The sequence below is a fragment of the Lissotriton helveticus genome, chromosome 3_1, assembly GCF_964261635.1.
Source record: "Lissotriton helveticus chromosome 3_1, aLisHel1.1, whole genome shotgun sequence".
Taxonomy (NCBI): domain Eukaryota; kingdom Metazoa; phylum Chordata; class Amphibia; order Caudata; family Salamandridae; genus Lissotriton; species Lissotriton helveticus.
The window spans coordinates 821223590-821236482 of NC_136061.1; the positions used below are offsets into that span (position 1 = coordinate 821223590).

The window sequence follows — 12893 nt, forward strand, 5'->3', positions numbered from 1 at the left end:
AGGACTTTTGACAACTGGTGTACTTTTCAGCAGCGTGCTATGCTGCTGGAGTGGAGATTTACTATTCATAATTCCATTTATATTTACCTTGAAGATGTAGTGGTAGTCGATATTGTAAATGTAATATTCTTATAGGTCGATATTTTTACCACTTCATTAAGACCCTCCACCCTACCATCACCCTAAACTGCGACTCTTTTTAAAGCCCCTTTGTAAACCCAACTTTCTCCACCAGAAATGAGGACTAGTTCCAGGCCAAGTGTACTCACGGAAGCACTGTGGGATGTCTCCCACCCAGGTCCCATTGCCTTCACAGGTAAGGACAGCAGGTAAGGACAGCTGGTATCCGTCATAGCAGGCGTAGCTGAGGCTTGATCCCCAGACGAAGTCGGAACCCACCACTTTTCCGTTGGGTACTGTCGGGGGTGGCTTGCAGGTAATAACTAATCAGGGAACAGAACACTTCCATAAGTTCAGGTATCATTTATGTTCGACTTAGTGTGCAGAAAAAAGATCATTTCTTACAACAGAGCAATACAGGATAAACGATAGTAGAAAGAAACAAGGAGATGAGTGGGTGAAACTAGTAAAGTCCTGGGAGAATACTCCTTTTGTCATTGCCTCGCAGAAGGGTGGGCTCCAGAAAGGAATAGAGTGTCCTTGCAGCACCTTCCAGACACTGAGACTAGAACCAGCTCCCTCTGTGTGAAAGAGCACTCCTCGGGGAGGGTGCGAGCAGCCTGTGGTCCTACAGATTATATACTACATGTGTGGATATTGCTATTGTACAAACATCAGTGCTTTCAAATCCCACATGTCACAATAATTATGCCACACGTGCAACTGTTTTCCACATTTTACAAGAATTACACCTTTCTCTTGACTTATGGGTTACAACCAGAAGGAAAACTAGGCCATGATTTATTTATAACAAGCCAATTAGTCCTTCTTAAGACTACGATACACTTAAACAAATGAAACAGTCTGTCACAAAAACCTCTGTAAGGCGACGTAGGGCCATTGTACACAAAGTCATCCCCCTTCCTTGCCCCCTTCTTTGTAGGGTGCACTCAGACTGAATGCTCGCTGTAAAGAAATATTTTTCCTGACCTTGGAAGTATGAAAGACTGTGATGGCAGGATCTTAACCTGGTCCTAAGGCTGCACATACATATTTGCAGTAGGTACACCAACTACAGAATTCTCCCACCAGGACGTAGTGACCTTTATCTTATAGTGAAGTGTGAAGTGAAGTGAAGGAGTTTTGTAGAGCGCGGCTGCTGCCCGAAGGCGTCCAAGCGCCAGAGCGCTAGCGATAGTTGGCTCATGTGTCCTTTACTGCTATGTTACGTCAAAATATCCCTTGTAGAAGCAGTCAATATACTTGCGATTTATATATGTGATAAACACAACTATTTTCCATTTACACTGCTTGTAAAACTTCCATTTATAAAGGTGACTATTCCATCTGGTCCATACCCATGTGATGAGTTCAATTACCAGTCCTTTTTACAAGGAGCATGCAAGGACAACTGTCCCTTCACTGTTCAACCAGCAGTGAGTCCTTTCTTCTTTTTGCCTGCTTCTGCATAGTAGTACATCTTTCCCAAGGTGAATTCTTATGTGTTTTTATTCCATCATCACTATCAGACTCTGCTAGTTAAGTATCTATCTACCACCCATAATCAATGAGGGTATCCGTTCCGCATAAGAGCATCAGGAGACCGATGGCGGGAGGTCACTCTGGCAATGGTAGTTTGTTGAATGTGTCCTATTACCTGTACCCCCAGAAGAAATCACTTTTGACTGCTCAATGACACAATAACTGGGGCCTTCACTCCACCATATGCATGATATATATATATATATGTATATGTATATGCTTGTGAGTTGTACGGGTGGAGCCCTGCGTGAGTGCTTGGTGTATGTGTAAAACAAACAGTGATATCACACACAATGCTTGGCGACTGCAAATGTGATTCTTTTCAGCTAGAAGATTCTGGTAGATTCCACAGGAGACCTCTTTTGCTGTTTACATGATGTCTTGCCTGGGATGTAAAATACACATCCATTCAGCGCTGACAGGTTCCTTTCATTCTCCCTTCCGGTAGAAAGATCAGGATCAACACCATAAATCTCACCTTCAGCTCACGTTGACCCACTGCACCAAATTCAAAAGGACTATTTCTCCTCATATTGACTGTCTTTCAACCAGCACCATCCAAAATGGATAAGTACTGTGGCTTTAGAGTTAGCACACTAACAGTCTGGACTCGGGTATAGGACCCTACAGACCAGAGGTTCAAGGATGCGTGCCAAGAAGGGACCTCTATTGCTGGGCCCCGCTTGGCGGTGGCTAGGCTTCAAGGCCTGCAGAGAGTCTGCACCTGTAGTGACTTGGCCCATGTGAGAAGTGTATTAAGAGGATAGAAATAGCCCTTGTAGAACACAGGCACTAGAGCAATTTCCATTTGAACGCTACACTATTGAAAGTGACTTGAGAGAGCATGTGAATCACTAAACGGTGTGGTCCAGATGAAGGGGACAGGAACCAAAACAAAGATCCCAAGCTAGTAGCGGACCCCTGAAGTAATGATTTAATCTGGTGGGCATACTCACCTGCATTAACCTGAACTGTGTTCCAAAACATTTACTTGCTTAGCACATTGCGAGCCAAGTGCCTGAGACTCTTTCTGTGTCGGGAGTGTGAACAGAGGAATTATTTAATCCTTTTGCTCTCCACCAAAACCATAGCATTGATATTCATTGTTGTACCTTGCTTGGGGTCCCGAAGCTGACTGTTGTCAACTATATGAGAACTCAAGTCGGCTGTGCTTCCAAATACCTGTGAATTCAATCCCTTGGTTTATCTTTCATGTCCAGATTCCAACACAATTGGAATCCAGTGTTTATTATGATCCTCCGTTCTTGAGATGAGGAACCTCTGAAGAGTTGGTGCTAGTCTAACTCTACACATAATATCCCACTAGTGCTGTCTGCGCCACGGTCCTGTGGGAAGCACATAGAAAAGAATAGGTTTGACCTGGACCTCCTCCGCCGTACTCCAGCAGGGGCTCTTACCTTTGCAGACAGGCTTGCTGCCATTCCAGGTCCGGTGCTTGGTGCAGCTCAGGGAGGTGGACCTGTCCGGCTCCATGCTGTACCCAGGCATACACTGGAAAGTGACGGTGCTATTGTAAGTGTAGTCACTGCCAAGGCGAATGCCATTTGCTGGAACACCAGGGTCTCCACAGTTAATCACTGCAATACAAGAAGGAGAAAGCACAGCTTTGATAATCATTTGCAAGTATACCATTAAGACTACCCAGTACCAGTCCCCCTTCCTTATGGCTGTCTACAAGAATGAAAGTATCATCAGGTGGAGCCACATTGACGGTTGGTGTAGTTCAGCTTACGCATCAGGAGGTGGAGTAGCTTAGCCTTGGAGCCTTGTGTGCTCTATTCAAAGATGGTTGCAATGGTTATCTCCTCTGTGTGATATGGTGTGCTCCTACAGAAGAGGGCTGGATGGATTTAGTTTCTCTGAGGTAAGACAAGATTAGTGGTCTCCCCAATATGATGTATTCTACTACAGGTGGGATTTCCCTGGCTGTCCCATATAACGATAGTAGTGACCTGCTTTTTAGGGAGAGCTGGTTGCACCAGGTGCCTCTGAGTGTTGTGGCTCTCTCCTACAGGTAAGGGGTGGTGTGATTATCTTCTCACTCTACAGTAAGAAAGGAGTGGTTGTCTTCTCTGTCTGATGTGGTATTCTCAAATAGATGACGGCCTCTGTCCTTGTCTCCAATGCCAGTAGTAGAATCTTCCTACAGGAGTAATGTGGTCAGCAACATGTTTTTCTTCACTGGACCTCAAGTGGTAGCTCTTTTATCAAGTACGACTCCAGTCTACTATGAACAACACCTCTCAGACCACCATTGGTCATCAGGGCCAGACTGGCCATCCTATCCCTCTTGCATTTCCCCAGTAGGCTGAAGGCTAGGTGGCTGATTTGACAGCAAAATAGATTTCCATGGCCCAGCCATGCCCTCATGGCGCATTCTAGTCATGCTTCCTGCACTGTGAGGCTGGTTTGGACAATTTTGCAATGGCAAGTTTTAGTTTCCAGTCCAGGGGCGTCACTGGGTAGTGCAGCATCAACTCCCTATTTAGAAATCAAAGGCCGGGCCAAATTTGGAAATTAAATGAAATAGGTTTAATCCAATTAGCATTATCAGTCCCAAGAGGTGGTCCGTGACTTTATGACAACCGTGAATGCTAACTGGAAATTACTTCTACCCATGGCAAGTGATTGCCAATGGATGTGAACAAAGACATTGGGGTGCTAAGTCCTCAACAGAATGATTAAACTGGAAGTCACCAGTTGGGCAGCACACCTGATGAATTGACCTGGCAGTTCCTCAGGGTCACCTGCATGATTGATATACCTTTCAATATTGAATAAACACATTGCTAAGCAGGGGCAGAAGAAGATTCAAGAGTGTGATCTACCCTTTTCCCCAAAACAAAGGCAATATTTATCACTGCCCCTCCTGCATCCCATTCTCTCAGTTTGCGCTCACCTGTGCACTCTGGTGGGTTCCCTGTCCATGTGCCGTTGACTGTGCAGTGCCTACTCAGGAGGCCTGTGGAGTAGTACCCTTCCCGGCATTCATACGTGATTGAACTTGCAAACACCAGACCGTCGTTGAACACAATGCGCGCATTGCTTGGAGTACCGGGGTTCCCACAAGATACAACTGCAATGACAAAACGTCGACATTAGCATTCTTATTTCAAAGCCATGGTCTTGCTTGTGGCTTAGCAGACCTAGAGAGAGACACATGAAAAAGGTTGAGGTTCAAATATGCATGCTCTATCTGCCCCTGATGATACCTGCAGCCGGCTTGTGCCAACTCATGAAAACCTGCAGACAAACTCCCACAGTTACTGCTGACTTCCAACTTAAAGCTTATTTCTAATATGGCTGTGCATGCACGTATGAGGTCTGGTCGACGTCAACCAGGGCACCCAGGACCACAAGGCATGCGAAGGCTGGAGTGTTATTCACACAAGCATGTTCGAGACAAGATAAAAACACAGGTCCTGGAGGATACGGTCCAACCATAATATTATCTGAAACACTAAATCTGGTTCCCTGAAGTTTCAGGAAGCTCTACAAGCATCTAAATTATTAATCAAGTACATGGCCAGCAGCTGCCTAACCAGAGCTGGGAGAGAGCCTTCTATGTGAAAGAAAGGAAATAGAGCTCTCGCTGCAAAGGACCCCCATAGAGTATGATATCTCAAGGGAGACCCTACTAACAAGCATTTGCAATGCAATAGGTCTCGTATTAGGAAAGTTAGAGCTATTGGTATTGTAAATGACACATTTTTTATTTAAGTTTTGTTTTTGAAAATAGCGTAATTAATAGCTTTGTCATTTACAATGCCAATAGTTATAACTCTCGCAAATGTGACACCTATAGCATTTGTAATGCAATATGTGTTGTATTTACGTGACTTACATGTATTGATATTACAAATAACAATGTTTTTTTTAATAATTAATACTTAAATAAAAGTTATTGTAATTTATAATGGCAATAGCTTAAACTTTTGTAAATAACATTTGTGAAGATTATGTTCAGTGTATTTTATTGTGACGAAAATCCAAGAACATATGTCAAATATTAACATCTTTTTGTTACATTTGTAATACAGCTTTAAACATTGAGATAACATATTTGAACCAGTTGTTGTTGTTGCACCTCTAACTTTTGTGGCTCTATATAATGCCATCTGACAAAGACATGAATTCCACTGACAGGTGTGGAAAGAGGAGCGTGTGCAGAGTCGTGACTGCCAGGCCAGAATGAGAAGAGAACTGAGGCGGTAGCTCGGTGGGTTCATGTGCTTTCTGATCTCCAAGTCCAATCCCACGGGTGCTAGCTCAGCGTTGAGCCATTAATGGCTCTGGAGTGAAAGCCCTACTCGTGACAATTACTATTCACACACCCTACTGGCAAAACACATATTTAATCATGTTCTCCAAGTGTTATGATAATGTAAAAATCTGAAGCGGAAGCTCAGAAAGTAGGTTTGTAAAGATGCATGCCTTTAGCCCTCTCAATGCACATCACCTCCCACACTTCCGTGTATTGGGGTTATTTTAGCTGCAGGGGCCGCGCTCGCAGCTCCTGGAAGCCCCGTCCGCGCCGTCTTCGGTTACGTGCCCGGCACCTGTTGTGGTCAGTTTGGCTGCGGACGGCCGGGCATGCCCCGGAGTGGACCCCTGCTCACACCACACACAGCCTGGATCTCAGCAGCCTGCTGTCCGTCGCCTCCCCCCGAGCAGCGAGCCCGTGTCCGCAGCGCGAAGAGCAGAGAGCAGTGCCTAGGCGCCGGGCTGCAGCCTCCTGGCGCTTTGTGAGCGCCAGTGAGAATGGACTTGCTGAATTGGAGTGGGATCTATTTGTTTGGTCGTTCAAGGCTGGCCAGGCGGACCCGGTCGTTCATGGCTGGCCAGGCGGACCCGGACGTCTTGCACAAAAGTTCTCGTTTTACCTACAGTGTGCACGGACTGCTTGTGGCAGCGGGAGGTCCGAAGCCAGCATCTTTACCAAACTTGTGTTTGGACTTACTGCCCGGGTACAACCTTATCTACTCCTGTGACTTCACTGCAGGGTGTTGGCGTGCTGCTAGTCCAATAAAACGTGTATGCATTGTTCGTGGCAATTTTTTTTTGACCAACAAAGTAAACCCTAGATTTTGACATTGTTTATTTGCTTTTGAGAGCTCGTGGGCCCCTGTTAGAAACCATTGATGTATCCTAGTAAGCGCTATATACTTGCAATTACATTAACAATCACGAGCCCCTCTGCTGCCTCTTGTCTCCTAGAAGGCGGGACTTCCGGCTTCGGAAGCCCGCGCACGCGCCCAAGAGAGAAGCTGCGCCTACGGAGAGAAGCAGTGCTGGTGACGCGGGGCTCCCATGCCCTAGAGAGAGCCCCGCGGTGGCGGCTGAAGACCGGAGTGGCGGTAAGTGGGCGGGGGGGGGCGCTTGGTGCACTTGTGTGTGTGTGTGTGTGTGTGGCGTGTGTGTATGCGACAGCGGGGGTGAGTTCTCTCTATGTGTGGGTGCGTGTGTGCATGGGCGCTCGTGTGTGTGTGTCTCTGTGTATGCGCATGTGTGTAGGGTGTTGGAGCTTCCCAGGAAACAGCAGCTGAGCGCGTTCGCGCGCGCGTGGCCTGCGCCGATCGCCTTTGCGCGCGGCCAGGTGCTGTCTCCTGGGAAGCACAGTCAGTAACAAAAGATCTCCTGGCGGACACAGCGCTGACGCGCTGTTACGCCACGAGACCTAAAAATGGGATTTTAGCTTTTGTGCACATCGATTCAAATACTATGTAAGTTTGTGGTTTTTTTAATTTGCAAAGGGTATTCTGCATCCTTCGGCTTGAATCTGGTGAGGTGTGCATTCTCTAAAGGAGCTGCTGGGTATCAGGCATGTCAGAAGCTCTTGTAGGGCTAATGCGAGAAGGTCGAGCTCTGTATCCATTCCAAGGAACATAACATTAAAGGTTGCAGTCAAGGACTGTTAAAAGCAGCAGCGGCCGGTAGTGGGAGTACCGGCCGGGCGGTGACGTGGGGAGGGGGAAGGGGAGGGGGAGGGTGGGGGTAGTAATGTATGGATTACGGACTTTAAAAGGTAAGTGAACATAAAAATAAATAAAACGAATTTCGTTGCACACACTGCATCACCAAATGCGATGCAGTGTGTGCAACGAAATTCGTTTTATTTATTTTTATGGTTACTTACCTATTAAAGTTCGTTATCCATACATTACTACCCCCCACCCTGCCCCTCCCCCTCCCCACGTCACCGCCCGGACGGTACTCCCACTACCGGCTGGTTAAAAGGTTTTGATGAGGTGAAAAGACATTCTCCCATTTCTGGATAGAGAGAGGCCCGCAGGACTGATTTCATGTTTAGCTGCAGACATGTAAAAGAGATTTCTTCCCCATTATTAAAGTATGTTGCAGGCCAGAAGAAAGGGGGTGAGAGGTCTTTTGGCAGAGCTGCGTGTCGAGGTAATGGGAGTGCTGCATGCAGCGGTTCATTGGTGGAGCTTTATGAAGGTGTTAACATACACATACCGGGTAGCTGTAGGTCAAACGTGAGTTAATTGGCACAGCTGTGTCTGGAGATCCCTGGTTGGTGCTAAAAGTCAGATGTGGTGTTCATCGGCAGAGCTAGGTATGGAAGTGACAGAACTAAGGGACTGGAAAGGGTTGTAGGTCTGGCTGAGGTCCACTGATAGAGCCACAGGTCACACATAGTGTCAGACCGTGCCCTCTCCATTTGTATATCCCTAAAATTGTAAACTGCTTTTGGGAAACCGAGTTCTATGTGTGTGTTTCCATGCTTCCATTTTTATTTTTAGGTCGAGTCTGGGCAGCGCATGTGCTGCTTTGCGAGGCATGCTCTATTAGAGTATGCACTTGAAACTCTGCCCACTCTCTGCCCATATTTTTCATTGGCTTGTGTCTTTGTCCTTTGTAAATGCTGGCTTCTGATTCAGTAATCGGCTTGTTAGTTCCTCCTTAGTACCGCCTTGTCTTCATTTGGAACCTCCCATGAGGACTGGCCCTTTTACTTCTGTTGTTACACCATCTGTGTTATTTAGTCTGTAAGCACTATTTCTTTAGTGAGTTTTGTCTTAGTACAGGCACGATGTGCTTGCAGCAACATTCAGCGTGCCATGCACATTTTCACTTTTCAAGCAGCCAGGACAATAGCAACCACTTCTTTGGAATGCCATAGGTCTCGCATTTAGAAGGGTTTGAGCTATTGGCATTGTAAATGACAATAGCTTAAAATCTCACAAAGACGATACCTATTGCTTTACAAATATTTTTTGTGGGTTGTTTCCAAGTGCCCCATGCCGCACTTGTATTTAATAGAGGCCACATCACTTTCTTTACACACGGTTTGTCTAAGGAAAAGGGTGTGGCCACTATTAAGTGTAAGCGATGCATGGGGTGCTTGGAAACAAAGAATATTTGTAATTCAATAGGTCTCGCATTTGTGAGAATTTAAGGTTTTGACACTTACAGTGCCAATAGCTCAAAGTCTCTTAAATGCGACACCTATTGATTGCATTGCAAATGCTTGTTGGGATTCGGCACAGGAGGACCTTCACGTGGTAACAGAAGGTTGTTAGCAACCATAGATCCAAATAAAATATAGATATGGAGGAGAGAGCACTGGAAGGGACCAATCAGAGAAGTGAGTGAAAACTTCTGGAGTGAGTAATACCTTGGCACGAGGGTTGAGAGCCGCTCCACGAGCCATTGGGAGAACAGACCCGCTCGGAGGAGCCGCGCAAGGTGTAGCCAGGTTCGCAGCTGAACCGGACCACGCTGCTCAGGCTGAAGTCCTCCCCCAGACGGATGCCGTGCGAAGGTGTGCCTGGGTCTCCACATACACCCTGGCTCTCTCCTGTCAAGAGAAAGAAAGACAAGAACACTTAGGAGTAACCTTTGAAGGGGTAAGAGCATCACAATTAATAGAAGAGCTGTCCTTGAGCTACCAATGCAAGGCAGAACTAGGCGAGGGGCTGTTCACCATTGCTGACTCTGTAAAGAAGGCCCAGTGGTGCTTTCCTTCAATTACTGGAACTACACTGTAGCACAAATGGTGAGCACGGAGTCCTAATAAGCAAGATCAATTACCCACTGGTCCTCATGAAACGACGACATTCAGTGAGCGCAAACTCAAAGTGTTGCACTCCATCTGTCCCTCTCAGCAGCTACATTCACACACTTAATGCTCCCAACGTCACATCAGCCACTGCTGCGCGGATCCATCCTGACGGTGGCGGCTCTTGCACTGGGAGCACAGCACTCATAAAAACAAGTTTTGTCCTCTTGTGTCATCTCCAAGATCCCTCTGGGCCATCACTAATAAGATAGGATAATGCATTAAAGAGATGATCAAAAAGCACTGCCAAGGAGTTCTGGCACTGGCCCCATGTGAAGTAAAACTTAATTAGAGCATATCATTTTATTGTTTTAAGAGGAGGCTTTGGGAGTGCTTTCTGGCATTATCTTAATGCACAAGGCAGCGCTTTAAGTGTCATAGAACTGCCTTATGTGCGTTGTGCTGCTTTAATATCTGTTTTTCTTGGTTATTATGTGGCAAGTACAAGCTCGTCCTGAGGTGTGTGGGCTTCAAAAACATGAAACTGTATCCACGTCGGCAGTGCAATTACCCCTACATGTTTTGTGTGAGAGGTGGACATTTCATATTGGGGTTCGAGCATGAAATACTGGTTACATTTATATGTAATACTACATTACATGCTCAAAAAATTAAATAAATGTAATTGTCAATTTAATAGGTGAACATCATTCTCGTGTAAACTGATTTATGTTTTTTAACGAGCATAACAATGAATTTCAAGGGGGCTTTTATTGTTAGCAGATACACAGTTGAGTTTTGTAGCCGTTTTATTAGAGCTGTAGAGGGTCATTAAAATCAAAACAAGATCACTTTAGAATGACATTTAAAGACTGGCTTCATTCTGTTTGGTCATCAAAAGCCTCTTCACATGTCCAAGGCCTTGGTGTCAACCTTTAAGTGTCAATTAGGCAGCTGCCTGCTTCAGATACAGGTTACCCTGTATCTGAAGCAGGCAAATAAGAGATCATTGCTTGGATACATACAGAGAGTTTACCATTGTGCCATCTCGTTAAAGCTCTGGCAGACAGCGGAACTGAGTGGCAACTTTTTTGGGCCGTTTTATATAGCGAAAAATCGACCCAAAGGTATTAGAGTGATTTACAAGAACATCAGTTACATTACGCAAGGAGACATTTATTTTTTGTAGGCACGGAAAGAAAGTGATTTGCCCAGAATCACAGGAAGTTAATCCGACGCTGAGACTCGAAGCCGGTTGCCCATTTCCAAAGTCAGCAGCCCTGGCAATACACCTGCAGTGTAGAACCTTGAAAACAACAAGGTCTACACTCCCAGACTGTATTTTTCTTCGGATTAAATCTTTCCATGGGGCTGAGAAATCACACATTCTCTGTTTGTCCAAAATTCCACTACAGGCATCCATGAACCTATTCAGATTTTGGATTCACTGTCCCGTCAGATGTACATGCTGTTTAATCGCTAGAGCATCTTCTTATTTGTTTTTGAGAGAGTGGTACCACTCTAGGAGCCTCATCACAGGTTCCTTAATAACAGCACAAATATATTACTAGACGCGGGGGTCTTCTCCTTTTAACAATGATATTCCTCATGTTTATATTTGTAATGGCATCATAGTAGGGCTGTGATTCCTAAGTGAACCACTGAATATCATATTTAGACAAATGTAGTACTTCAACCCACTACGCACCCACTAACGCTATCTTGCATCATTTTGGACACCTAGATCTCTGTTGGTAAACTCCAGGAGTGTGGATTTGCTTTGGTTTGTTGTAGTAAAAGTTTGCCAGCCTGAACAATTCTCAGATTTGTAGATTATTCTGTGTATTTGACCACTACAATTGTTGAAGCCCCACTCTGTTGACAAGTATTTTTATTCTAGGGTGGCGTACATCCGGGAAACATCCTTTACAACGCAACTTTTACCACGCAGTGCTATTACAACGCAGGTTTTACAACGAAAACCATTACAACGCATTGCGCTGGGGGGCGCTCTAGGATAGGGAATAGATTTAATTTACTATCCAACACCTTCCCTAGTGTCCACGGGGACTGGAGTTGGAATAATAAATTAAACTATTCACTATCCAGCACCCCAAAGCGCTATGCGTTGTAATGGTGTGCGTTGTAAAAACCGCGTTGTAACAGCATGCATGGTAAAAGCATGCATTGTAACGTCATACATCCGTACATCCAAATCTATGACGATATCTACACACAGTTCTGAGTCAAGGAAATATCTCCTATGACATAACATACAACTCAGGAATCCTAAACTCCCTATAAGTGGGGTTATTCAACGAAGGATTCCATTTTGCTAGCAAAATGTAAATCCGTATTTGTAAAGCTCAAACTACTCACCCTTGTGGGTCTCAAGGCTCTGTGGGCCGTCGTGGAAATTAAGCAAGCTATTGCCAAGAGTCACATGGTGCTGAGATGCCGCCAGAGCCAGGGTTCGAACTGTGAACCCTGTGCTCCAGCTGCACTGGCCACTGCACTACACCTCTCCACACCTAACGCAAGGGATTTCTCTTCTGTCAGCATCCCGTTAGAGGTTGCTTCTGTGCCCTGGGAGGACTCACTTCTAGCTGCTGCCTCCAGGCAAGTAGTCTCTGCTGCAAGCCATTGCTCTAGTGCTTGAGGGGCAGATTTATGTCAGACTTGCGCCACGTTTACGCCGCCGTTGCTTCACGCAATGGCGGCGTAAACGTGGCGCATCCCTGTGACCCATTTACAACATGACGCATCTAGGCAGATGCGTCACGTTGTAAAGCCCTGCGCCACATGTGGGCGTTCCGGCGCAGGGTGGGCGTTCCGGGGCAGGTGCATGAAATCTACAAGATTTCACGCAGGCACTTTTAGGCCAATGCTGCGTCAAAACCCTGCGCCTGCTGAAGCAGGCGTAAGGCTTGATGCAGCATTGGACAGATAGGGCCCCCAAGAGCATTGCTAGAGCTGCGTCGTGCTTGCGACGCAACTCCAGCAATGCGCCGCCTTTTTACGGCACAGATGCATCACACATCTGTGCCGTTTTTGCCCCATGTTGCGCCGCATTGTAAATGCGGCGCACCATGGAGGTGGAGCTGCGGCGCACAATAACTGGCGCATCCCTGGGGATGCGCCAGTTATTGTAAATCTGCCGCTTAGTGTTTAGATGATGCTTCACACATTG

General features: G+C 46.0%; 1 protein-coding gene across 1 annotated transcript in view; it reads right to left on the minus strand.

The window, feature by feature from the left end:
* CSMD2 (CUB and Sushi multiple domains 2) overlaps positions 1-12893 on the minus strand; it is a 607842-nt gene that overhangs the window by 59352 nt on the left and 535597 nt on the right. The window contains exons 52-55 of the mRNA XM_078683053.1: positions 9320-9502; positions 4583-4759; positions 3081-3260; positions 270-443 (exon numbers count right to left, since the gene is read on the minus strand). Of these exons, the coding sequence (XP_078539179.1) occupies positions 270-443; positions 3081-3260; positions 4583-4759; positions 9320-9502 (714 nt within the window). The remainder of the gene's footprint in view (positions 1-269; positions 444-3080; positions 3261-4582; positions 4760-9319; positions 9503-12893) is intronic.